The 26,328-nt window shown below is 42.4% G+C and overlaps 2 protein-coding genes across 3 annotated transcripts; both read left to right on the top strand.

The window, feature by feature from the left end:
- The first annotated feature begins 9,324 nt into the window (after positions 1-9,324).
- On the top strand, positions 9,325-10,176 carry LOC147882782 (uncharacterized). 2 transcript variants are annotated; one of them, XM_087400983.1, is made up of 3 exons: positions 9,325-9,640; positions 9,725-9,785; positions 9,938-10,176. In XM_087400983.1, exons 1-3 carry the CDS (start codon positions 9,474-9,476, stop codon positions 10,034-10,036), a joined length of 327 nt encoding a protein of 108 aa, XP_087257109.1. In that variant the 5' UTR covers positions 9,325-9,473; the 3' UTR covers positions 10,037-10,176. The 2 variants fall into 2 exon arrangements, with proteins under 2 accessions (XP_087257109.1, XP_087257110.1); XM_087400984.1 differs by having other exon boundaries at positions 9,930-10,176.
- Positions 10,177-10,233: 57 nt separating this feature from the next.
- Positions 10,234-12,790, top strand: LOC147882781 (pentatricopeptide repeat-containing protein At2g33680-like). The gene has a single exon (XM_087400981.1). The coding sequence runs from the start codon at positions 10,234-10,236 to the stop codon at positions 12,769-12,771; it is 2,538 nt and encodes an 845-aa protein (XP_087257107.1). The 3' UTR covers positions 12,772-12,790.
- Positions 12,791-26,328: the final 13,538 nt, after the last annotated feature.

The raw sequence follows: 26,328 nt of genomic DNA, 5'->3' as shown, positions 1-26,328 counted from the left end.
AAATATATTTTTTTAGATTCATATTTTGGTACTTTTGACATCAAAAATGAGCTCGGAAGGCCCCAAAACCCTAAAAACAACTGCAACCACGGATACCTTCCGACGATTGTTTGAAAATGCCTAGAGGAAAAAGCATGCATCTAGGTGCTAGGTCGATGATATCATCAACCAAACGTGTGCTAGGTTGATGACATCATCGACCTAGCACCTGGGCGCATGCTTTTTCCTCTGGGTATTTTCAAAAAATCATCGGAAGGTATCTGTGTTTGCAGTCGTTTTTAGGGTTTTGGGGCCTTTTGAGCTCATTTCTGATGTCAAAAGTATCAAAATATGAATCTACAAAAAATGTACCTTTTTCTTAAAATAATTTAAAGCTTTCAAAGGTTTTGGCTCACTCGGTCAATGATATCATTGACCAAGCATATAGCTTGGTAAATGATATCATTGATTGAGTAATTGGGTTAGATATTTTGATATATGCATTTCAATTGAGACAAGCTGGGCAATTACCAAAGGTGACACAATACATAACATTATCCCAAAAGATTCCAAAGACATTGATTGGATGCAGTGCACAAATTAAAGCCAAGACATGCCATGCAAGAAAGAGGGTGGCATCTCAACTTGGCTAGGTTGACTCAGAGAATGTTCTAGTGGATAGTTTGGAGGAGGAGGGCTCTTATAATTTTTACCTCACAAAGCTTTAGCTCTAATGCATTTGAAGGTATAGGATTCGAGGATGAGTACTATTCTTTGTAGAATCAATGGCATGTATATTTGTGAAGCAATGTAATTTCTAGCATATTAGACTTTTGAAATATGTCATGCCATGGTCCTTTTATTTGCATTGGATGCATAGGTCCATATTGTAATGGTTTTGAGACATTATTGTATTTTATGTGGATTTTGTATTCTAAGTAAAGGTTTTCATGCCTATTTTTTGAAAAACCATTATTGAAAGTTTTTCAAAAAAAGATGGTTTTTATGTCTTTTGTCAAAAGACATTGTGCAAAATGGCAATCCTTTTAAAAAATATGTAAAATTCACGTGAAAAGAAGGAAATCTTTGAAAGATTCCTCTAGAGTTCTCATTTTGAGGTTATAGTTCTCAAATTAGATGTTACACTGTTAAAATACTTGTTATTCTCTAATATGTGAAGTTGTGGCCGTCAAGATGAACCAACCGGGTAGTTGAAATTATGACTGTCGTAAACTACCCTAGTGGTTGAAATTGTGATCGTGTCCTAAACTAGCTTAGTGGTTGAAATTGTGACTGTCCTAAACCCTACTTGTGGTTGAAATTGTGATTGTCCTAAACCAGCGCGGTGGTTGAAATTGTTTTGTTTTGCTAGTAGCTTGATTAGTTTAATTATTAGATTCATTATATGACTGTATTGAACCAACCCGTGAAATTGACCACATCTTTGCACATATTGTGTTTTGTTTTGTTTTCCTCATGGTACTGCAAAAAGGGGGCTCAATGTACTGTTGTTCCCACATCTTGGGTCACTAGACGGACCTATATCTCAAGTTTATGGATTAGAATCTTGACATTTCAATTGGGCAGACGAGCTTTGAGAATTGTAAGCCCTGGTATGTTAGGAAACTCAAAGGCAAAAACGTTTGTTGTTGCAAAACATACATAGCCTCTGACTTGGCCCAACAAGCTATGAGTAACGTTAGATCTGGTCATGTTGGAGCATTGCTCCATGGGGATCGATGCCCATGTCTCAGCGACGATGAATGCGTAGTTTGTAGGTCACCTGGATTCTCATCATGTGTTGCAAGGGAGAGCTTTTTAAGCCTAAGACCTCTGTGGGTGCCAATGGTTTGTCTGTTGAGAGTTCACGCTTAACATCATGTGATCACGTGTGCATAGCACCATCACGTGATCATATGTGCAAAGCACTAACCTTATAGAGTGCTATAAAGGAAAGGGTTAGATCCCCTAACCCTAACCCTAAAAGGGTTTGTATATATTCTATTTTTTCAACTAAATCTAGTGTACAGTTAGTCATTTGTGGTGTGCTCTCTAGCTATGCCCTCTCTCCTCATCTCCACTCTTCTCCTCTCCCCTCTTCATATTTTATCATGGTATCAAAGCTCCCTTGCCTTCCACTGAGGCACCATCCTTCTTGTGAGAGTGATTGAGAGATTGAGAGATCGAGTGTTCTCTTCCGGTGAGAAAACTTCTTCTTTGATGAAAGAATTCCGTCCATTGAAAGAAATTTCTGTCATTGTTCTTGAGAGAGATATTGTGTGTGTGAGAGAGAGTATCCTCTTCTTCTCCTTGAGAGATTCTATTGAGCGATCCCTTTGGAGATTTCAGAATGAGAAATGAGATATTTCAGTTCTTTCTTCTTTATTTGATTTCAGTTCTGCTTAGTGAGCCTCGACAATCCAAGCTTCTCGCCAAGTGCACTCTTTGAAGGCTGCAACTGTAAGGCATTAGAAGCAACAAGGCTTCTGCTCGATTCAACAAAGCTCCACCTTGCAGCTCATCGGGAGACTCCTACAAGCCTATGCCTTCAACTATGCTCTTCTGCAGCAGCGACTAAACGAAGCAGTAGTCCTGAGCTCCAAGCAAAGACAGCCCGTCCATCAACGGCTTCTAGATCTCCTAAACCGTAGATCTCCAGCAGCTCTTGACAGCTAGTAGCATCGAGCTTCTTGCCTCTACCATCAACAAGCGATCTATGAAGTATCGAGACATCACCATCTTGTGGATCTCGGCTTGGTTCATAGCAAACTGAACAACACCGTCTGGCCCAAGATCTGTAGCGCGCTGCTCCTTCAAATGCACCACTATGTGGCACAGCCCCGACTCCAAGGTAGGAAGCTCTACCAGACTGCGCCTCCAACAAGGAGATCAATGGCCGACCTCCATAGCCTCCACAGCGCTAGTTTGCAGCCCCAGCGCCGAAACCTCTCCAATGACGAGCAGCCCATGCTCCAGCGCCTCACCTCGACTAGCAGTGTTCCGAGACCTCCAATGAACAATGGCCTCCAACGAACATCGTGTCTCCAAACCTCTTTCTTACGAGACCTTCTCCACCGGCGGCCGATAGCTACAATGATTATAGGAAGCTCCAACTGCCGCCATCAGTTTCACAGAAAAGATCTTAGCTTTTCCAGTGAGCTCCAGTGTCTCTAGCACCTTCAGCTCCAAATAGCTCTCCCAGGTGACCTCCGCCAACGACAACCTCTACACGACACCGATCAAATCCCAGGAGGACGGAATCGTCATCTTAGTCAGAATCTTAAAGATTTTGACTCTCCATTGAGCGACACATGGCACAAGCCACTCACCCTATCACAAGGGTCACCACACAGAGGTGTGGTCAATCAACTGACATGTGGACCTTAACACAAACCACACTTGTAACCATGGTAAGGTTCATTGAAGATAGGGTTGGTCAATGCAACCCCAGGTCAAGTTAAATCTGGGTCAAGTTAACCCCTGGCTGAGTCACCACGTGGTGAACATTGTGACACGTGGCAATCGATTGCCACGTTATCTTATCCACTGGACATGTCATCAGCTTATCTCCAACTACCACATCAACAGCCCAACTCAACTACCACATCATCAATGCCACATCAATGCCACGTAAGCAAGCCATGTCATTTTGCCACATCATCAAGCCATGTCATTAGTGCCACATCATCATTGCCACATCACCTTACTGACATCATCATTTGTGCCACCTCAGTTGTCCAGTTAACAGTGACCCTCTGCAGGCACAGTCCCTTGTCAGGCACACTATGCACACACTGCATGTGCACACAGTTGCCACCTCAACATAGGGCTTCACAGGCACACCTCTTGCTAGGCACAATGCCACATCATCACTGCATGTGACTCACAGTGATACATCATCATTGACCACATTTGCACTCCTTTTGCCCCTCCACTTAGATCAAGTCGTATCTCTTGATCCAGGAAGAATTTGAGGGCGCTCCAAAGAGGAAAGTCACTCGTTTTTTCATGCTCTTCGCGCTCGTCACATCATGCACACATTTTGGCACAATTTACACTCATGAAAATGTTGCAGACATCTTTATCAAACCACTCGGTAAAGAGCTATTCGAGAAACGCCGATTAGCTCTTGGTTTGATGCAGAGGAAGGACATTCCCATTAAAGGGGTGTGATGGAATGTAATGCTCAGTCCTTCTTCGACTCCCCAGAATCATCATCTTGAGGGAAGGCCTACTTCATGATGTTGATATTGAGGGAAGGTGTTGAGAGTTCACGCTCAACATCATGTGATCATATGTGCATAACACCATCACTTGATCATATGTGCATAGCACTAACCTTATAGAGTGCTATAAAGGAAAGGGTTAGATTCCCTAACCCTAACCCTAAAAGGGTTTGTATATATTCTATTTTTTCAACTAAATCTAGTGTACAGTTAGTTATTTGTGGTGTGCTCTCTAGATGTGCCCTCTCTCCTCATCTCCACTCTTCTCCTCTCCCCTCTTCATATTTTGTCATTGTCCAAAGGGATACCGTGAGTGGTACTGCATTCAATGCATTCGTGGCACATGCAAGCATTGAAGGGAGGGCTAATGCTTTTCATCCTACTAGTTTAGGCCCATCTAGGTCTAAGTTATGGTGCTACTCCCTTTCTTTGTCTCGACTTCTTATGGCTTCGCTTTCATTGTTGCTTCCCTATGCTTTGTAAATGGAGCTTATGTTATCCAATTATGACCGATCGAGGTATTCATGGCAGTATGCCATCTTATACGTTCTTGTAGAAGGCTCAAGCTCCCAAGATACTTGTCTTGAACAAGTGTTGCAAATGGCACTTGTGTTATCCTGACCTAGGCAACTGTTTCAAAGATGCAGCTATTTTGAAAACTCAAGCAACTGTTTCAAAACTACCCACCCTTACATGATCCTTGGTGGAAAAACCATGGTATAATGTGCCCCCAAGCTTTGAACTTTGATAGCAGTCTTGTAATTGCATGCCTTGAAAATGGTGCCTTTGTTAACCAATGTGACTTCGTTGTTAACCACTGTGACTCTGTTAACCCATGTCTCTCTCTCTCTCTCTCTCTCTCTCTCTCTACCTTCACCACCTTCTTACTCTCAAATTTAATAATCACTAGAATCCTACATCTGATATCACAGAGAAATTGATACCATGGTGTCCATAAGTACGCATGAGTGCACCCCAACCTATGTTGGCACATGTACAGGAGCTGGGTTATGCAAAGTCCAATAAAGTGAAATGGCCTATGATCTGAGAAACCCACCCAATGTATGCAAAATCTAGTCACCTTAACTTTGTCATATAACTCTTCTCTACTAAAATCTGTATTGGAGACATGATCATGAACTGGTACCATAGTGCCATTCGCATACTCCATTTTTAAAAATGTTAATAAGACACACAATTGGTGACCATCATCTCTATACAACACATATATTGATTATTTCTATACATCACAAATTTATTATCCCAAGATAGCAGATTTTGTGATTTGTGAAAGATGACAATTGAGTTTTATCATTGTGGGTCATATTATGGTTGTTAAAACTGGAACATTGATGATCATGTCTCTACTTTGGAATTTTGTAGAAATTAGTTAGACATGACTAAGACAAAGTGTCTATCATGTGCATACATAAGGTGGGTTTCGCACTTCACATGCATGTTGACATGCCATTTCACTTTTTTGGACTCTATTTAGCCCATCTAATTTTTATACATGTGCTAGCATAGGTTGGAATACACTCATGTCCATGTATGGTCACTATGGCATAATTGTCCATGGGATTATTTCAAAGGGGATGCCAATCATTATGGAATTTGAAGACTAAGAGGGTGGTGAACGCCCAAATTTTTTGCTAGGAATGGCTTTCTCAAGTTCATAAAGAGATGCACTTAATGCCAAGAATGGAAAAAGAAAAGTCCAATACCAAACTAGATCAGCCCCTATCCATGCCATAGAAACCATGGGAAGACGTGAGGATGGACTTCATCTTGAGATTGCTAAGGATACTGGACAGAAATACCATCATGATTTTCATGGATGGATACAACAAGATGGCCCATATGATTGGTTGTAAGGAGACTACTAATGCTCCAATTACTACTAAACCATTTTATAGAGTAGTGGTGAGATGCCATGGGTTGTTGGTGAGCTGATATCACCTTAGATACAGACAGATGATCAAAATGAGGTAGTGAACAAAAGTCAGGGCAATATGTTGTGATGTACTATACGAAAGCATCCCAAGTTTTGGAACACCTATTTGGCACAAGTAGAGGTTTTTTACAATACTAGCTAGAGTAGACCTATAAGGTTGTCACCATTTTATAGTGTACCAGAAACACCCTAGTAGGTACCTTATATGGGATGAGTGGTGAAAAGAAAAGTACAATAGCTGTCCAATTCATAGAAACCAAGCAAGACATCAAAAGCTTGAGGAGTGAAACTCAAGCATAAGAGGCCATCCATAAAATTGATAGGACAATTAGTTTCAGCATGGCAATCTTGTATGGTTGTATACTAGCAAGGAAAGCTATCCCATGCAGATGCAACAAGCTGAAGAGAAGCAAAATTGAAGCATGTAAAGTCATGAAGGAGATCGTCGTCCCAGTGTCTACAAGGTAGAGCTACCAATAGGTAGGACAATGAACCTGGTAGGGGCAAACAAATTGGTCAAGGAGATAAAGAAGATGAACACAATGGTTCTTAAGACAAAGATGAATGGCCCTCAACATCAATGAACGATCAATGGACAAATAAAGACATGTGTGAATGCACTTGGATATCTATATCATTTGCTATAAGAGAAATATCAAAGAAGAAAAGAAGTAGCTAGGCTGAAAGAAACCACCTAGCTTGTTTGTAGCGCTCAATCTCCAATTAGGAGATTGGAATCTCTTAGACAAGGGGAGTTTGAGTAAGCACAAAGCAATTGCAATTGTGCTTGGTTGTATAGATTAATCAAGCCACAAATCAATGAAGAGGCAAGCACATTTGGCATCCTAGTTGTAAAGTAGGAAAAAGGTGGACGTATTAGGGAATTAACTCGAGAGACGTATATCCTCACCTTCATTCTGCAGACTTCCTTAAGTAAGGACATTATAAGATAAAATTGTATATAGTTGAGTGAAATATCCTCTTTCTTCCATCCCAATGCAATTGTGAATACAATCTACGAACTTTTACAATTTCCACTTTGTCGGCTCTTTGATGTCCCCTACGTTGAGTGCTACAGTATTATGTGAGTGTGAGAGAGAGAGTGAGAGAGAGTGTTTACCCTTGTGTTTGTCAATGGATGTGTGTACGTGATGTTGAGCAGAGGAAGATTGCTTGAGAGGAAGCTTGAACATTTGAGCAATGTGAAGTTGTCACAATCACACATATTGCAATGGAGGGGTTTATCAGTGCTTCCAATTAGTGATTGATCTCATCATACCCTTTCAAAAAAGTATCCTTGAAGGCAAGGCAAGGTTCCAACTAGAGCTAGAGCTCCATTTGATGCTCCAATGAAGAGAACTGAAGGGCAGATTCTAGGCAACTTGACATACTAAAGCAATGACAACTTTGTCATGCAAGCTCTGTTTGAGAAATGGCTTGGTGAGCATTGGTTCACATATAGACCAACAAGTTGAGTGAGCTTAATGCCATTTGGAAGTGTTTTGGGTGAATTATGCACATTTTTGCAATTTAGGCTTGTTATGGTAAGTAGCTTGTAAAACATGCATGAGTGTTCATTTTGGTACATGCTTTGGTGGCTAGAAAAAGGTTCATAAGAGGCTGAGTTTGGACTGAAATAATGGGGCTTTGGTGTGTAGATTTAAACCATTGTAGGGGGTGGCTGATGATGCAAACATTGTAATGGATGATTGTTGATCCAAACTGATGAGGTCATTGACAGTTCACCAAAGGTGGGTGGTTATCGATCCAAAACCAATGAGGTGGTTGGTTGTTGACTCAAACAAGTGATTGTGCATGCCCCCCTTTGATATATACTGAGGCAATGCTTAAAAATGATAAGTCATAAAGGCAGTAAGGTGTAAGGTGTGGTCTGGCAACTACGCTAGGAATTTCCCAAAACTAGCATGCTTGCTAGAATTAATGCATTCTAAGTTGCCATGAGTTTTGGCGGGTTCCTTAAATTCTTCTTGAAAAGGTGAATATGCCTCCAAGGAATGTACATGTTAAGTTCCACTATGTGAATTCTCTGTTTACATCAATTGGTATAAAAGCAAAATGGCTCATGTCCTTTCCTTGCACCATCAACGGCTATGGTAATCTTCATCTTGACCGTCCGCTTCATAGACTCACCAGACTCACACCACGTGTCCCACTCGCACAATTGAACTCCTACACGTGTGGCACATGTGTCGAATCTCCACCACAATGAGATCCACATACGTCACATGCTAGCTCTACATGCAAAAACCACCAGTGCTTGCTCGCCACGTGTCTGATCTCATTCCTGTAGTTGTCGATGGCCGAAAATCAACAACAATAGCAATCACTGGCAATGGGTCAAAAACTAGAAACCGGCTTTTGGCTTATTGGTTAGTTTGCCAGTTTCACCAATTTCCTCTCGAGAGCCGCCTCCCACTGCTAATTTCGATTGGGTTGCCTGTTGCACCACTTTCCTCTCGGTTTTTGCTTCTTGCCGCCCTTTTGCTGCTCTGCCAATGGCTAGGGTCGGCAGAATCACGATCCCAACCGTCCAACCGAGATCCTTCCATAATGGAAAAAGTTTGATGAGGTGCATTACCACATCTTGGTAAAATGACCCAACTAATGGAACATTACAACCATCATCAAATCAAGATCTGCACGATATTCCACTCTGACAAGCACAAGAATCATGAAGTTTCATCCAAGAGAGCACCTCATTCCCATCTAAGTGTTCTCATGAGCCCCTTAAAAGTCACTCGAGATTAAACTAATGGCGCGATGACATGTGGCATAATGGCAGCTTGCAAGATGGACAACCGTCCGATCTGCAACATATCAATGGGTGGCATGTAGCACCTTGAGAGCTGTTAGATTTACACCACGTGTCACCAACTCCCCCAGCTATAGATCGGAGAAACCGGCGATGACGGAGTGAAGGGCCATTGGATTTACACCATGTGTCACCGCCTCCCACATCCATCGACGCCCGAAAATGAGCGCTGGATGCCGGTTACTAAGTAGAAACGAGTGAAACCGACTTTGGGCATTTGGCCAAATGTGAGATTTCCGCGTTTCCTCCCGTTTGGCCAATTGCGAGATTTCCGGGTTTCCTCCCGAGACTCGGCTACCGACGTCCTAGTTCCTACGCTCTGGCACCGTTTAACAGCTACCGGATTTTCTTGGAGTTCTTAGCACGCACTTTCCTCCCTAGGGAGTTACAAGCTTAAAACGTGCCCATCGGACCCCATTTGCAGGGTTGGGCACACTTGTCTCCTTCCTGCTCTATTGGCCTCGGGTTCAGCCAAGCTATCATGATGAGCCCGTCAGCATACTGGCTCGCCTTTTCCTCTCCTCCACCTTCATATTCGCTGCCACCGGTCTCTTTGATAGAGCTGAATCCTGTTGCAAACAGGAACTGGAGTAATTCTCAGCTGCAAAAGAGTCAATTGGCAGTGAAGGCTCACCTTTTTCGAGTCAGGTTTGCTAGTTTGCAGCAAATGTCTTGTTCTTTTCCATAGTAACTGGTTATCAGTTTTCATTATGTGAAGAAAATTTCGTGCAGAGCGCTCATGGCAGGGGGACTTCCAGAGCTATCTTACCGATTGGACAACATAAATAATATTGTAAGTAGCCAATCGATGTGAACACAATGTTTTTCAACGAAAGGGCTGTAGAATTATTGGAAGATCATGGGTCGTAAACTAACATTTTGTGTTGTTCAGTTAGTTTAACGAGTCTGCGATGAGTTCTAATAAATACACCCAAAGGCCTGCAGATTTTAGGCATAGAGCTACCAAGCAGTTGCTGTGGAAAGAGGACTTGTACCACCCCGGTTGGTTGGAAGAGATGGTGGCCAAAATGGAGGCTCAAATGAGAGACATCAGGGAAATTAATGGGGGTACATGGCATACAAAGAGACCGTGCTCAAACCTTGGAGACCCTGGGTTGACGGGGGAGTTAGCATGGTCCGTCCGTATCTTGAAGCCCTGGCGTACACGTGGATGCACACCCACCCCAAAGGGCTAGTGTTTGGAAATTGCAGAGCTTAGAGGAGACACAGTAGTTGGACAGATGGCTGCGCTCCCTTCGGTTCAAGACGTTATCTGCATCATGCAGAATTGCAGGAGAATGAAAGATCTGGCATATGCAAAGCGTTTGCATGCACACATTTGCAACAATGGGCTGCAAGCTCATAGATCTATTGGGAACCATATTGTGCCAATGTTGGTGGATTGTGGTAGTGTGTCGGACGCCCAGAAGGCTTTCAACATGTTAGTTGATCGGAATGAACATTCATGGACTTCTCTCGTTGTAGGAAATGTCCAATGTGGACAAACGCAGCATGCTCTTATCCTATACCACAAAATGCAGGAGAATAGTGTACTTCCCAGCAGGTATACTCTAATAGCTCTATTAAAAGCCTCTGCCAGGATGAAAGACGTTGAAAGAGGCAGAGTCATTCACGTTGAGATCATGCAGAAGGGCTTTGAGGAGAATCTTTTTGTTGGAAGTACGTTAGTTGATATGTATGCAAAATGTGGCTTGCTTGCAGAGGCACAAGAAGTCTTTGACAAGCTACCAATACGACATGTCGTCTCATGGACCGCCCTAATTGCAGGATATGCTGAACATGGACCTCGTGAAGAGGCATTGATATGCTTTGAACAGATGCAACTTGAGGGCTTCTCTCCAGATGCTGTCACATTTGTTTGCATCCTGAAAGCTTGTGGCAACATAGGGGCGTTAGACAAAGGTCGAGAAGTACACATGGAGATCTCAGGGAAGGTATCTGAAAGGGATCTTCTTGTGGGCAACACATTGGTCGACATGTACGCCAAATGTGGCTCGCTCACAGAGGCACATGAAGTTTTTGACAAGCTGCCGATTCGAGATTTGGTGTCCTGGACTTCACTAATTGCAGGTTATGCTGAACATGGACCTTGTCAAGAAGCACTGAGATGTTTTGAACAGATGCAATTAGAGGGTATTTCTTCGGATGCTCTCACTTTTGTTTGCATCTTGAAAGCTTGTGGCAGCCTAGGAGCCATAGATAAAGGCCGAGAAATACACCCAGAGATCATACGAAAGGGATTTGAATGCGATCTCGTGGGCAATGCTTTGGTCAACATGTATGCCAAATGTGGATCACTTTTAGAGGCACAAGAAGTCTTTAACAAGCTCCGAGTTCGAGATGTTGTAGCTTGGGCTGCACTAATCGCAGGATATGCTGAACATGGAACTGGCCAGGAGGCACTGAAGTGGTTTGAACTAATGCAACTAGAAGGTGTTTCTCTTGATGCTGTTACATTTGTCTGCATCTTGAAAGCTTGTGGCAGCCTAGTGGCCATGGACAAGGGGCAACGAATACATTCTGAGATCACACAGAAAGGCTTTGATGAAGACCTCCTTATTGGCAGCTCTTTGGTTGACATGTATTGCAAATGTGGCTCATTTTTGGAGGCACGGAAAGTATTCTGCAAGCTTCTGGTCCGAGATGTTGTGATTTGGGCCTCACTAATTGCAGGATATGCTGAACATGGACCTCAACAGGAAGCACTGAAAATATTTGAGCAAATGCAAGCACAAGGTGTCTCTCCAAGCGATGTCGTGTTTCTCTGTGTCTTGAAAGTTTGTGGCAGCATAGGAGCCATAGGCAAGGGCCGAGAAATTCATTCGGAGATTTCACAAAAGGGCTTTGAAAGAGACCTTTCTGTTGGTAGCTCTCTGATTGACATGTATGCCAAATGTGGCTCACTTTCAGAGGCACGGGAAGTCTTTGACAAGCTACCAGTTCACCATGTGGTGTCATGGAGTGCAATGATAAAAGGATATGGCCTGAATGAAGAGGGTAGCATGGCTGTGCAATGTTTTGAGGACATGCAAGAAGTGGGTGTAACACCAGATGCTGTTACATTCACGTGTCTTCTAACTGCATGTAGTCATACCAATCTGGTATTCAAGGGCCTGGAATATTTCAGGGTTATGAGAGAAGAGTATGGCATTACACCAACACTAGATCACTATACGTGCATGATTGATCTTTTTGCACGATCAGGGCGATTGTATGAGGCAGAGAAATTCCTTGAAACCATGCAGTGTCCTCCGTCTGAAGAAATGTGGACAGCTTTGTTCAGTGCCTGCAAAACTTATGTAGGGGAAGCAGACCTAGGATTGAGATGCTTTCAGCAGCTGGTGCTGATGAATCGAGAATCTGCTGCTTCATATATGCTCATGGCGAGCATCTATGCAAGTGCTGGCAGGTGGGATGAGGCATATAGGATAGAGGAGCTGAGAAAACACATGGGAGTAAAGAAAAAACCTGCAAGTGCTTTGATAGAGGTAAACTACACAATGCATGAGTTTGTGGTGGGCGACGAGCAAAGTGAGGAAGTTTTAGCAATTTTAGAAATCTTGACCTCACGCTCAATGGGGCAAGGTCATGTGCCAAATCTAGATCTTGTCTTGAGCCCCAAATCGTATGAGAACGAAGCTTCATTATATGATGATGCAAAGAAATATGTCATAGCTTCGGGTATGCAAGCGCATATCCTGAAACAGAGAGATCTTAATTTGACATGTCCAGCAAGAAACATTTGTGAAGCAAAATAAATTTAAAGCAGTATGTAATCTCATGGTAAAAAAATGTAACTCAGTTTTCAGGCTTGTTGCCATAAAAGTCTTGTTGCTACATGTCTTAAATCGCTTAAATTTCTCTATTAGTCTCCTTATCTTTCAACCCTTGCAAGCTTTCAGATAGATTTGGCTTCATATCATCCACTAGCATTGATCTTTGTTAAGACTTGCACCCACTGGTCCGACTGTGGTGTCTTCATCCCCAAGGTTCTCCAAACTGGGAAGAGAAACTCACAAACATGCCCTCAAGTCGGGGGCAAGGGGGGAGGGGGAGGGAGCGGCCGGAGAGAGAGAGAGAGAGAGAGAGAGAGACCTGCATGAATACAAGTGCATTGGGCTAAGCATCCTTAGATTAGTAGTGCTGAATAGTTGTAGTCAAACTTGGTTGATGCTTCATGAGGTAAGATGATTCTTTGCCTAACACAGCCGAAACTCATTTTCCCAATAACTTTACTAAAAGGAAAGTTTCCATCATATTCAAAGAAATTATGGTCACTAGAATTTGGAAAAAATAATTTAATCATCAAAGTCCATGTATGTGTTAATTTGACACTTACATGAGTTTTGTACGAATGAAGTTGTACATAACATATGCAATGGAAAAACTAGAGGGCATTAACTCCATTCATATTCTTCAATTACAAAATCAATTAGTTGTAAGATAAGTGTTGGGATATGTGTGATCAAGGGCTTGCTAGGTGCATGTGTGCATCCACTAGCAGTCATAAGGTTGTGTGTGTGTGTGTGTGTGTGTGTGTGTAGAAGAGGCACACTTAGTGCCATAGACCATGACACAAGTGATGATGTAATGCAAAGGCCCCCACATGGGGTGGTGCCTATGATTGTGGAGTTCCTATGATTTAGGAGCTACCTCCTTTCATGTAGGAGAGGTGCCATTGATTTAGGCCACCCTCTCTCCCATTCCATAAAAGACGGACTTCCCTCTCAAATCAAGAGAACACCCATTGCTACATCTTTTGTGTTCTCACTCCTCTTACCACAATGCATCTATTCTCCCCCATGTTCCAACATTTGGTATCAGAGCCATGATCTTCCTTGAGCTTTTAGACTCCTAGGTTGCCACCTCATCATCTTCTTCAACCTTCTTCCATATCTCTCCCATTTTTTCCAATTGTCCCCAAATCTTGCAGCATCAATTTCTCTAGATCGTTTGACAGTTTTGGTAAATGCTCATAATGCATTTACGACATATTTTGAATTGAATATGCTTGAAAGCTATTTTTTGAAGCAATAGACACTATATTTCCTTTATGCTAAGAGTTTGGGGTATCTAATTATCTCTCCAACAAATTACACTTGTGGACAAGGAGACTTCTTTGTAAGGGACTAGACACTGCCACATTAGTGGTAAGACCTTCCCAATATGCCTTCATCATATTGTTCCTCTAACATTGATTATGTATCTCAGAGGAAAGCATTCTTAAAGAAGCCTAAAATGAGAGTATGTTAAATTACATGGCACAGCAAAACAGAAACTGAATAAAGAATAGAGAGTACACAGCATATTGGAGAGGAACAAACTTTTTCTTCAATACTGATGTAGTATAGATGATGGCTCCGCCGTCCACCCGTGCGCTCCCACAGTGAAGCTTAGATGGCGATCTAGACAGATACTAGGTGAAGAGCTACTAGCTAGAAGATCTGATCTGATCTGAACTAATCTGATACAATGGACTGGGGAGGTCACCTCTTTATAGCGATGAGGGCGGTAGTCGGATCAACGTAGTCACTGGAGTCAACCAGTCGACCTAGTCGGTGGAGCCAACCTGTCAACCTAGTCGGTGGAACCGACTAGTCGTCCATGGAATATTCAAGGAATATTCTCTATACTGTTGCCTCGGCGGCTCCCGCCCTCGAACCCCCACCAGGGGGCTAGCTGGCCCTCGAGCCCCAGGCCCCAGCAAGAATAAGGGGCTCCCACACAATCACCTTTCTACCATCAACAGTCTCATTGATAGACCTCATCTGACATGCAAGTCAAGATCCATCTAGTGTCTCGGGCTCACACATGGCTTCTCCTCATATGGGGGCCTTATAACTTGAGCACCTTGGACCACTAGTGGTTACCAAGATGGTGGGGCATTGAGCATATCTAACACCCCCCCTCAATGTCTCCCGTAGGTGAACTACCTTCTTGGCCCAATGCCGAGTCTCTGAAGATGACCTTGAAGCTGATCCTTCTCGAGTGCCTTGGTGAAGATATCTGCTCCATTTTGCTCTGCTGGATAGTAGACCGATTCCACTATCCCGTCAAATCACGCACATAGTGATACTGAATCTCTATATGTTTTGTGAGCGCATGAAACACTAGATTTTTAGCAATGGCCATGCAACTTTGATTGTCGCACCTTAGCACAGTTGCCTCATCCTCTTGCACTCCCATGTGCCATAAGATCCTCCTCAGCCACACTGATTCACATGTAGCAAAACATGCTGCCTTGTACTTAGCCTCGGTAGAAACATGCTGCCTTGTACTTAGCCTTGTACTTAACCAACAATGCCATTGTTCGTACTGATCCAAGAGAAGATACTTGAACCTAAAGAGAAACAATATATTTCTTGGAATCAACATCTCGAGCACCCAATTTGAGTCACAATGACCAGCCAAGGAAGTGCCTGTACCATAGGCGATGCCATAATCAAGAGTGCCCTTCACATACCTAAGCACCCGCGTCCCTGCATTCCAATGATTCTCTTGGGGCTTATTGGAGAACCTGCTCAAAACGCCAACAGCAAAAGTGATGTCCGGTCTGATGTTGCACAGATAGATTAGACTGCCGACCAACTTCTTGTACCTCCCGATGTCTGTTGGTGGTGAGGCATCCTCCATAGACAACCTCGCATTTACCTCCATAGGTGTAGCTATCTCCTTGCACTTGGACATACCAAATGCCTTCAAGATCTCCCTTGCATATTTTTGCTGAGAGATGAAGATCTTGCCTAGCTCCAGACTTCAATCCCCAAACAGTAGTGCATCAAGCCTAAGTCTATCATCTCAAACTCTGTGCTCAATGCCTTTCTAGTCTGTTGGATCATGTCTTCATAGTCACCTGTAATAAGGAGATCATCAACATATAGAACAATAATAGCAGTTTTTCCACCTTTCCTGTACACATACAAGTTAGCATCTGAGACACATCTTTTGAATTTTAATTTATGAAAGAATTTGTCTATCCATTGGTACCATGCTCTTGGGGCTTGTTTCAGCCCATACAAAGCCTTCTTCAGTCTACATACCTTGTTCTCAGAATGGGGGGCCTCAAACCTAGGTGGCTGAGCCACGTACACCTCCTCCTTGAGGTCACCATTCAAGAATGCTGATTAAACATCCATTTAATAAACTGGCAACTTTTTATGAGCAGCCACCGATAGTATTATGCGAATAGTGGTCATTCTGGCAGTCGGAGCGAAAGATTCCTGAAAATCAAACCCTTCAACCTGCAAAAATCCTTGTGCAACCAATCTGGCTTTGTACTTTTCCAAAGTCCCATCGGCCTTGTACTTTACCTTCCAAGCCCACTTGGTGCCAATAACCTTTTTGTTAGGTGGTCGATCTACTAGCTCCCAAGTTTCATTCTTCATGATGACGTCATATTCTACTTGTAGAGCATTTTTCCAATCTCGGTCTGCAAGTGCTTCCTCCAAACTCGGAGGCTCCTTTACTTCTGCAATAATCTCAGCCATCAAGGCCATATTGACTATGTGAGCAGAAGACCTCCTTTGCTCCTTGATTCTCTGAGACCGCCTTGGTCCATTTGCATGCTGCTCAATACACATAGGCATCTGATTATCATGGTCGTAGAGGTGCCTTACCCATCATGGCAATGGCTTTTCCGGTGGTGTAACAATAAATTGGTGACTTTTACCTTCATCATCTGATATTTCCTCCTCCTTTATAGCTCTTGGGACAGGTCCATAGTGAATTACCTCTTCGCTTGATGATAAAGTGGAAGAGCTCTTCTCTACCTCCACTGCATGTGGCTGCTCCCTGAACACCACATCACAACTCGCTATGATCTGCTCTGCCTCTTGGTCATACAACTTATAGGCTTTCTTCTCATCACAATAGCCTAAGAGAAAACATTTAGTGCTTTTTGGTTGTAGCTTATTTCTCTCTTTGTCTAGTACATGCACATAGCATTCACACCCAAACATTCTCAAGTGGGAGACAGATGGCTTCTTACTGCTGTAAGCCTCATGTGGTGTTTTACCTTTGAGTGCCTTTGTATAGCTGCAATTAAGGATGTAAACTATAGTATTGACAGCCTCAGCCCAAAAGTGGTTTGGCAGTTCAGCACCTTTCAACATACACCTCCCCATCTCCACCGTGGTCTGCATTCTGTGTTCAACAATCGAATTTTGCTGAGGTGTATGTGGTGTCATCGTTTGTCGCTTGATCCCTTTGCTCTTACAAAAATCTCCAAACTCTATAGAAACAAACTCACCACCACCATTCGATTTGATTTTCTTCGCTTTTCTCCCTGTTTCATTTTCAACAAGCTGTAGCCATTCTTTAAATTTACCAAAAGCTTGAGCATTTTCACAAAGAAAGTACACACACATCTTCCTACTACAGTCATCAACAATCAATAAAAAATAGGAAGATCCCCCCAAGGCCTGTGTAGGCATCTCACCGCACAAGTCAACATGCACCAACTCTAGAGGAGCGTTTGCTCTATTCTTGCTTTCTTGTGGGAATGCCTTTCTTTGTTGTTTTCCCATCATGCAAGCTTCACACGGTTCTTTGATTTCTGCGACTGCACATAAGTGATCAACCATATGTTGCTTTCACATCTCCTTCAGCACTGCAAATCCGATGTGGCTGAATCATTTATGCCAAACTCTGCTTGTGCCCACTCCAACGGTGGTTGTAAGAACACTTAGCTCATACAGGTTGTTCCTCCTTACTCGTGTGCCAACAAGATTGCCTACACTATCCAAAATTTTTGCTCCTGTCTTATTGAACCTCACCTCATGGTCAAGGTCAGTTATGGAAGCAACTGATAGCAAATTTCTCTTAATTTGTGGAACATACAGCACATTAGATAGTTTCTTAACATCTCCATTTATAGAAACAAATGAAACCGTACTTGTACCCTTAACAAGCCATTTTGCATTATTACCAACTGTCATGGTGATGGGTTCCTGTAGAGGCTGCATGGAATAATATAAACCCTTCTTGCAGGTCATGTGAGGGGAGGCACCACTATCCAACACCCATGAATCAGTGGTTGACGCTTCTTGAATTGAGGAATACTCTTCCTCAATGGCCAGAAATAGATCCAACTTTGCTTCTACTGTGTTAGCTGTCTCTTTCCCCTTATTTGTCTTCTTCAAGGTACCATTCTTTTCATCTGCTTTCTTAACCCGACAATCTGCAATCATATGGCCCTTCTTCTTGCAGTAGAAGCATTCTCCCTAAAACTTCTTCTTGCCACCCTTCTTCTTTTTGTCGCCACTAGTAGAGGACTCCTCAAATGACAATGGTTGGGGTCTCATCTGAGTGTTAAGCACTGTTACAAGTCCATCAAACCTTGGTGGACATATCCGGAGACACCGCCAAGCTAGCTCTTTGCTAGTCTTTTGTGTCACATCTTTTGTGTCACAGCACCAGCCATCTGGTCACACAGATTTTTGATTCAAGTTATGAATGCCTCCACTGTCTCTCCTTCATTAAACTTCTAAGCTGCGAGCTGATTCTCGAGGTTTTGGATCCTTGTCTGATTCTGCATCTCATACTGACTCTTCAATATGTTTCAGGCCATAGTTGCCTTAGATGTATGCTAAATCAAGGTCAAAACACTATCAGTAGTACTTGTAACCAGGGCACACAGAGCATCTGTGTTCCTGCATTTCCAAGCTCGAAGAAGGTCGGCATTAGGAGGTATCATACTCCCTGAATTTACTAGGTCGGGGGTTTCTTGTGGTTCTGGGTCAGCCCCTAGGTGTGTCTCCAGAAGCTCATATGAATCCATAATAGCAGTAATTTTAAACTTCCACAGAGTGTAGTTCACACCATCTAGCTTGCCTTCAGTGAAGGCTAGTGGGTGAATCCTCAATGCCTGGATTGTTGGTGTAGTAGTAGCTGTTGAACTCGAGCTGCTTCCTATTGAGCTGCTTCCTGTTGAGTCGCTTCCTGTTGCCATCACTCCGTATGGTGTTGAAGCCCTCGCCTCTCTTCTATTCTTCGATCCTTAGAGCCGCTTGGGCTCTGATACCATGTTAAATTACACGGCGTAGCGGATCAGAAGCTGAATAAAGAATAGAGAGTACACAGCAAACTGGAGAGGAACAAATTTTTCCTTCAATACTGATGTAGTACAGATGATGGCTTCGTCTACCCATGCGTTCCCATAGTGGAGCTTAGATGGCAATTTAGACAAATACTATGTGAAGAGCTACTAGCTGGATCTGATCTGATACAATGGACTTGGGAGGTCGCCTCTTTAGAGCTATGAGGGCGATAGTCGAAGCAACATAGTCAGTGGAATCGACTAGTCGACCTAGTCGATAAAGCTAACCAGTCAACCTAGTTGGTGGAACCGACTAGTCGTCCATGGAATATTCTAGGAATAGTTCCTATACCATTGCCTTGGGGGCTCCCGCCCCCGAACCCCCACCAGGGGGCTAGCTGGCCCCTAGGCCCCAGCAAGAATAAGGGGCTCCCACACAATCACCTTTCTACCATCAATGGTCTCATTGATAGACCTCATCTGACATGCAAGTCAGGATCCATCCAGTGTTTCGGGCTCACACATGGCTTCTCCTCATATGGGGGCCTTACAACTTGAGCACCTTAAACCACTGGTGGTTACCAAGAGGGTGGGGCATTGAGCATATCTAACAAAGTAAAGCCCTATAATGGTGAATATTTCATCAAGGTGAACACCAAGAAAAAGATATGTGCCTTCTGTGGAGTACCCAATAATACTATGTAGTATTGCCACCTAAAAAGATTTTCTCTATAGTTGCTCTCCAAGAGATAAGCCCAAGAAGAGGAGAGGGATAACTCCCACTACATCTCCAAAGAGAATGAAGCATATTATGTGAAGAAGAGATACATCAACAACAAAGCAAATCTTGCTAAAGGAAGAACTCCATCAACAAATGAAGAATCAAATTTTGTTGTAGATGCGGTTTGGTTTTCTAGAGTCCAATATTTTAAACTTTGGTCATCACTTGGTCATGTAGTCAATTTTGAGGTTCTCTCCCTAGATTAGTACTCCAAAAAGAATGTTATGGTTTTGCTTTAGTCCATATAGTCTTTGTAAATCACCTCTGGTTACCATATGATGTAGGCCATGTGATGTGTGTTTGCTCCCATGGTACCTCTTGCAAACATGAGAAACTAGGTCCACACAAAGGCCTATGATTAATCCTTGTACATGCAAGAGAGATAACCATTTGGGGGGCTTTATCCCATTTTTGTAAACCTTGACCTTTTGGCAACTTTGCTAGCATGAGATCCTAGCCATAGATTTATCCTTGACCACCATGAGATGGCATGAGAAACTATGTGACTAGATGAATCCTTGACATAGCAAGAGGCAAACTCTTGAGGGGGGGTATGTTGGGATATGTGTGATCAAGGGCTTGCTAGGCGCATGTGTGCATCCACTAGTAGCCATATGCTTGTGTGTGTGTGTGTGTGTGTGTGTTTAGAAGAGGCACACTTAGTGCCATAGACCATGACACAGGTGATGATGTAATGCAAAGGCCCCCACATGGGGTGGTGCCTATGATTTAGGAGCTACCTCCTTTGATGTAGGAGAGGTGCCATTGATTTAGGCCACCCTCTCGCCCATTCTATAAAGGAGGGACTTCCCTCTCAAATCAATAGAACACCCATTGCTACATCTTTTGTGTTCTCACTCCTCTTGCCACAATGCATCTATTCTCCCCCACGTTCCAACAGTAAGCTAGGGAAGTATTATAGTTATCTCCTCCCATTACATGAATATGTATTGGTGAATAGGGAGATATTTTAATAATCTTGTCATCAAGAGCGAGAAAATAGAAGGAGACAGTCTTTGAGGATCTTGATTATGGAATCTTGGTGGAATATGCTAATAAAATCTCTATATAATGATAGAGTAAGGCAAGTAGAAAATTTTGATTCATTTTACAAAGGATACATAACCTTGAACAGGAGGGGAAATTTTTGATTCATTTTACAAAGGATACATAACCTTGAAGAGGATGGGTAGAGAAATCCTTGTCATTGAAGCCTTGAGATTCCCAATATCAAGAGTGATAGGTGATGTCATCTGAGAGAAAAATAAATAAAATTTATTGTCCCATTTTATAAAGTAAGAAGTGCCAAAGCACTCATCTTGTGGCATGCTCTTCAATCATCACCTCCAATGCTCTATCACCATTAATGAACCCATTGATCCATTACTTTCAAAGGCCAATCTCCCAAGCTTCTTCAAGATCTTTGAAAATAGCTAGTACTAGCTTGTTGTCCCTTTTATGTCATCGTTATGCCAATGATTTTTAAGCCTACCATGCAAGGTGGTTCCACATGTAGCATAGGGACTTGAGTCTTTTTCTATTGAGGGGAAATATAGTGCATGCAAAGTGGACATGGTGGTAAGATAAGCTTGCTAGACAAACACTATACGCATGAATGCTTCCTCATTCATGCTGGCAAACAAAGATATGAACGGAATTGATACAAAGCCTACTAATCATGCTGGACAAATTTCAACCAAACAATTCGTTGATTCAACGATTGGCCATCCCCGCTGCTAGGAGTTGGGGAATGTAGCTAGCTGATCATGAAAATGCACGTACATAAGGATGGAGAGGATATAAGAGTAGGTGTGGGATGAAGAGTAGGCTGGCTACTCTCTTCTTTCAAACAAAATTGCCCTGTCTTATTTTCTTCTGATACAAAAGGGAAATGTCTTCAGTGACGCTGAGGAAAGAAATGGGTGTATGTTTCTTGAAATCATTGGTACAGACACAAAAACAAAAGTATATTGAAGCACACAATGGAAGAATCAGTGACGCACCTTCCCTCTCTCTCTGCTTCACAAAGAACTTGAGCTATACGCAAATGTTAGACCTTGTTTGAGCATTCCCGGGTACAAGACTTGTTATGACAATGTGAATCTTGTCACAATTCATGAAAATACTGAGGTTGAATATAGTGGTTTTGAACATTAGGTTAGTTTAATATTTGAGTATTTATGACCTTTGCTCATGGGTGTCTACGTTGCCTCTATGCCGCAGAACCGAGTCATATGTGAACATGGCACAATCTCGATAGTTCACAATCCAAACAATCAACATTAAGAGAGAGGGATGAGAATACAAACCACTCGATCAAATCCGAACTGGCATCATATGATTTCTCTTCTGAGTTCTTGTGCACACAGTCCCCAAAGTTCTTTTCCAAATCTGCACAAATTGAAGTAAGACGAACAAAAGTAAGAAGACGAAAATCAATTTGAAATGGCTCGTGAATGCCATCGGCTCCCATAATTCTCTTACTGGAGGTATGGAAAGAATAATAATAAGAGTATTTTATCATTCTAGTCAAAACTTCCACCTCTACATCATTTAGGGTAAAGAAAGAGAGAAAGGATTTGAAAATGAGTACTTCAGCAAATGCTCTTCCCCTTGAAGTACACTCAAACTCCAATGTGACAAACAGGAAAGTTGTTGCCTAAGAATGTTTCTAATTTTTTGAGTCCTCATTTATTCCTTCCATCATGTTGGTTTAGATACTAGTATATGGTTTGGGGTTCAAAAATAATGAAGAGTGCAAATTAACAATTAACGATTAAGAAAGGTCATGAATTAAGAGCTTAACCGTTGAGAAAGTAGATTAGGAAAGGGTAGGGATCTGAAGAATTTGGAAGGTGCAAGGTGGGAGAAGAAGATATTGGAATAACTACCGCACAAGACTCACTACACAATATGCATAGTGCTTTTGTATTATTCAAAATATAGGATACAAACTTATATAGATTACCTATTAGTCCAAAGCATGAGTGTGTGTAGCCAAATTATGTGAGGTTCAAGGGATATATCGCATGTGGGTAACTTTCTTGATCCATAACTTATGCATTGTTGAATGGAATTCAACAAAGTTGGTGTATTAATTAATCTATTCATTCCAACTTGAATATGAGAAGAAGTAATTATGAAATTCCCTTCTCAATTTAGATCATTAACCAATTGAAAATTCTATTTACTATGATGTATCGTATTTGCATGTGAAGTGTGTTTACATTATGACAATTTACTCAAAAACATCAAAAACTTGTTCTACACATGCATGCAAGAAAGTGTTCATTCAAATTACTTTTAAGGTTATGATCTTGGTATTAACATTCATAATTTGTTTTAGCATGTTTGATACCATTATTAGATAGTTTCTTTTAAATTATGATTTGCTTTACATGTAATAATTTAACAATGTTTGTGATATTTAAATTTATTATGTGTTGTTTCTATGTAATTTATTCAGTTAAGTGTGTCACTACACTTTACTAATGCACGGTCATTTTAATTGTTGTTTTTGTATTTTGTGTATTTGATATTAGTTTTGTCTATTTTCAATTTACCATGTTTTATGTCTGATGTTATTGACATTTATATTTTTATTATTTGGATGATTTGGCAGACCAGGATCATTAAACAATCATGAGATATCTTGATTTTTATTTCTATTGACATCTTCCATTCTTCTTCTGAAGTATATGTGTTTTTCAATCTATAAATTTGATTGTTAGATTTTGTACACAGTTGGGATTTTATTTTGCTTGATTTGATACTTTTTGGAACATGTCACATTTGTATGTTGTTTGTTGATGTCAATGTTATGTTATATTAGATCTAAAGTATGTGAAACCATCGAGTTCCTTAGGAATAAGAAAAAGGTGGACATCCATTTTCAAATTGATGCAGAGAACGCACGTAGAAATAGCTCTCAATGGAATGAAACTCTGACTCTTGGGGGTTCAATGTTCAAGCTCACTATTGTGTTCATGTGATTGATCTCCATTGTGTCCATGCTCTCTTATACTATTGTGTTCTAGCATGCCCCTACCCTTGCACTTCCTACCCTTGTACTCCCTCCTCCTCCATCTCCTCCTCCCTCTTGCTCCACCCTCCTCCTCCCTCCTCCTCCACCCTCCTCCCTCCTCCTCCCTCCTCCTCCTCCACCTCCTCCTTCTCCCTCTCCTCCTCCCTCCTCCTCCCTCTTGCTCCACCCTCCTCCTCCCTCCTCCTCCACTATCCTCCTCCACCCTCCTCCTCCTTCCTCCTCCTCCCTCCTCCTCCCTCCTCCTTCTCCTCCTCCTCCTCCTCCTCCTTCTCCCTCTCCTCCTCCCTGCTCCTTCCTCCTCCCTCCTCCCTTCTCCTATCTCCTCCCTCCTCCTCCTCCCTCCTCTCTCCTCCCTCTTCCTCCTCCTTCCTTGACCCTCCTCCTCAACCCTCACCCCTCAAAATTCTATCAATGATAGTCTAAATCCCATCATTCCCTGACTTTGATCTTGGCAAATCAAAAATGAAGTCCATTGCAATACTTTCCCACAGTGCTTGAGGCACGGGAAGAGGCATAAGTAGGCCAGGTGCCTTCCGTCGATCATACTGCACTTTCTGACACATAAGGCATTCAGTAACAAACTGATGTATATCTTTCCGCAGCCCTGGCCAAAAGAAATACCTCTCTAGTGCTTGAGTTGCTGCTGTAATTCCTCTATGTCCAGCATAGGGAGGTGCATGGCATTTCTCCAAAATCTTTTTCCTCATCTCTTGGGTGATGAATAGGTAGTCATCTTTCATTAAATACCCATCTTTCAGGGAAAAGTGACTGGTGGACTGCCCCTCTTGCATTTGCTGTAAAATCTCACCAAAATCTGCATCATTAGCATATTGTTCCCTCATATCTTCCAGGTCCTTATGATAAGCAATAGTCACATTGTTGACCTGGGGTCTTCGAGACAAAGCATCTGCTACTCTGTTCCAAACTCCTGGAGTATGGACAATCTGAAAATGATACATTGATAACATATTTGCCCATTTCATATGCTCTCATAGGCCACTACATGACCATTTTGATGCAATGCAGCCCCAACACATTCCCCACAAGCATCACAATCCACATCAAATGGCTTATACAAATCTGGAACTATTAAGATTGGCTCTGTGGTCAGCCTCTCTTTGAGTGTGATGAAATGCTATCTTTTGAGGAATTCCCCATATGAAAGTTGTATTTTTCTTAGTAAGATCGTGGAGTGGAGCGGAGCGGCTATATCTGCGAAATGCTTGATAAATCTTCTGTAGTAAGAACACAGGCCTAGGAAACTTCGAACTTCATGGACAGTTTTCAGCTCTGGCCATTTTAAAGAGGAATATATCCTACTTAGCAAGTGATAGTGATTTAATAACTCTTTGAAATCAAGGAAAAACACATATAGAATTGTGGCTATATGGGAAGATATATCTAGTAGATATACAAAATTGTCAATTACACGGATTGAGCAATTTAATCTAGTTCCTCTGGGAGGAAGGGTGAGAATGGTTTGCTAGGATATTGTCAAAGGTTGATTGTTCATGGAGCAAGTATCCTTCACACCCAATACCAATCTTTGTTTAATGAAAGAGACAAAAGGATTCAATGTTAGAGGCTTGGAATCAACATTTTCTATCATCTATGCAAGTTACAAGTGTTCAAAAGTTGGTACTATTTGTTGTTCTACATTGGCTGGATCCGGTCTCGCAACCGGGCCTCACGTCCACCCCAGAAGGAGTGTCCCAAAGCTCGTAGGTGCTTAGGATGGTCTTCATCTTGAACTTCCAGAGTGGATAGTTAGAGCTGTCCAACTTTTCGCTTTCACTGAACGTTGGGATTCGCAGTCTTGCAGGCTGGGCCATCTCTCGCAATCTGCTCGCAAATAGAAACACACTACCAAATCTTCTTTCTAGAGTCCAGGCTCTGATACCATGTAATAAAATAATACAACGTCTATGCTCAACAGATAACAAGATCTCGTACGCAAGACAAAAAACAAGATAGTATGGAGAATCAAAAATTTGATTACTATAGAACTGATACAATAGATGGCACTGCCTCCCAACCGTGCACTCCTGTGAAAGAAGCTTCAATGGCATGCTGGAAATAGTAGAAGACGGAGGCTGGATGGTAAGGAATCAGGGTTGATGTAGCCAGTGATGAAATGGGCTTCACGGGCTTGCTCTTATATAGCCACCAGTCGTAGTCGGTTAGGCTCAATTGGGTAACTGACCCAGTCTGCCCAAAACGGTCGACTGGGGATCGGTCTCGAAATAGGCTATTGACCATACGATAGAACCGGTGCGCAAAATAGAGCAACTAACCTACGGTTGTCGTTCGGCCCAGAGCCATCTGGGATCATCTGAGGCTCCAAATATGCCCCGCAACCCGAGAGTGGTGGGCTTCCTCGAGAAATGCTCCGTCTACCCTCAGTTCGGTCAGTCAAGGGATGCCTTCCCGCACTTGCATATGGCCTAGTTGGC

The sequence above is a fragment of the Dipteris shenzhenensis genome, chromosome 29 (assembly GCF_047967505.1).
Source record: "Dipteris shenzhenensis isolate YYH24624 ecotype China chromosome 29, Dip_SZ_1.0, whole genome shotgun sequence".
In the NCBI taxonomy this organism is placed as follows: Eukaryota; Viridiplantae; Streptophyta; class Polypodiopsida; order Gleicheniales; family Dipteridaceae; genus Dipteris; species Dipteris shenzhenensis.
Note: the sequence above shows the minus strand (reverse complement) of the source record. Positions and strands in the feature narration are given on the sequence as shown.

What these genes read in the sequence shown, in the direction of transcription:
- LOC147882782 (XM_087400983.1), top strand. Translation starts at nt 9,474, where the DNA reads ATGATGAGCCCGTCAGCATACTGGCTCGCCTTTTCCTCTCCTCCACCT. An exon ending in GCTCACCTTTTTCGAGTCAG is followed by an intron (nt 9,641 to 9,724) that starts GTTTGCTAGTTT and finishes AATTTCGTGCAG; the next exon opens with AGCGCTCATGGCAGGGGGAC. An exon ending in TGGACAACATAAATAATATT is followed by an intron (nt 9,786 to 9,937) that starts GTAAGTAGCCAA and finishes AAAGGCCTGCAG; the next exon opens with ATTTTAGGCATAGAGCTACC.
- LOC147882781 (XM_087400981.1), top strand. Translation starts at nt 10,234, where the DNA reads ATGGCTGCGCTCCCTTCGGTTCAAGACGTTATCTGCATCATGCAGAAT.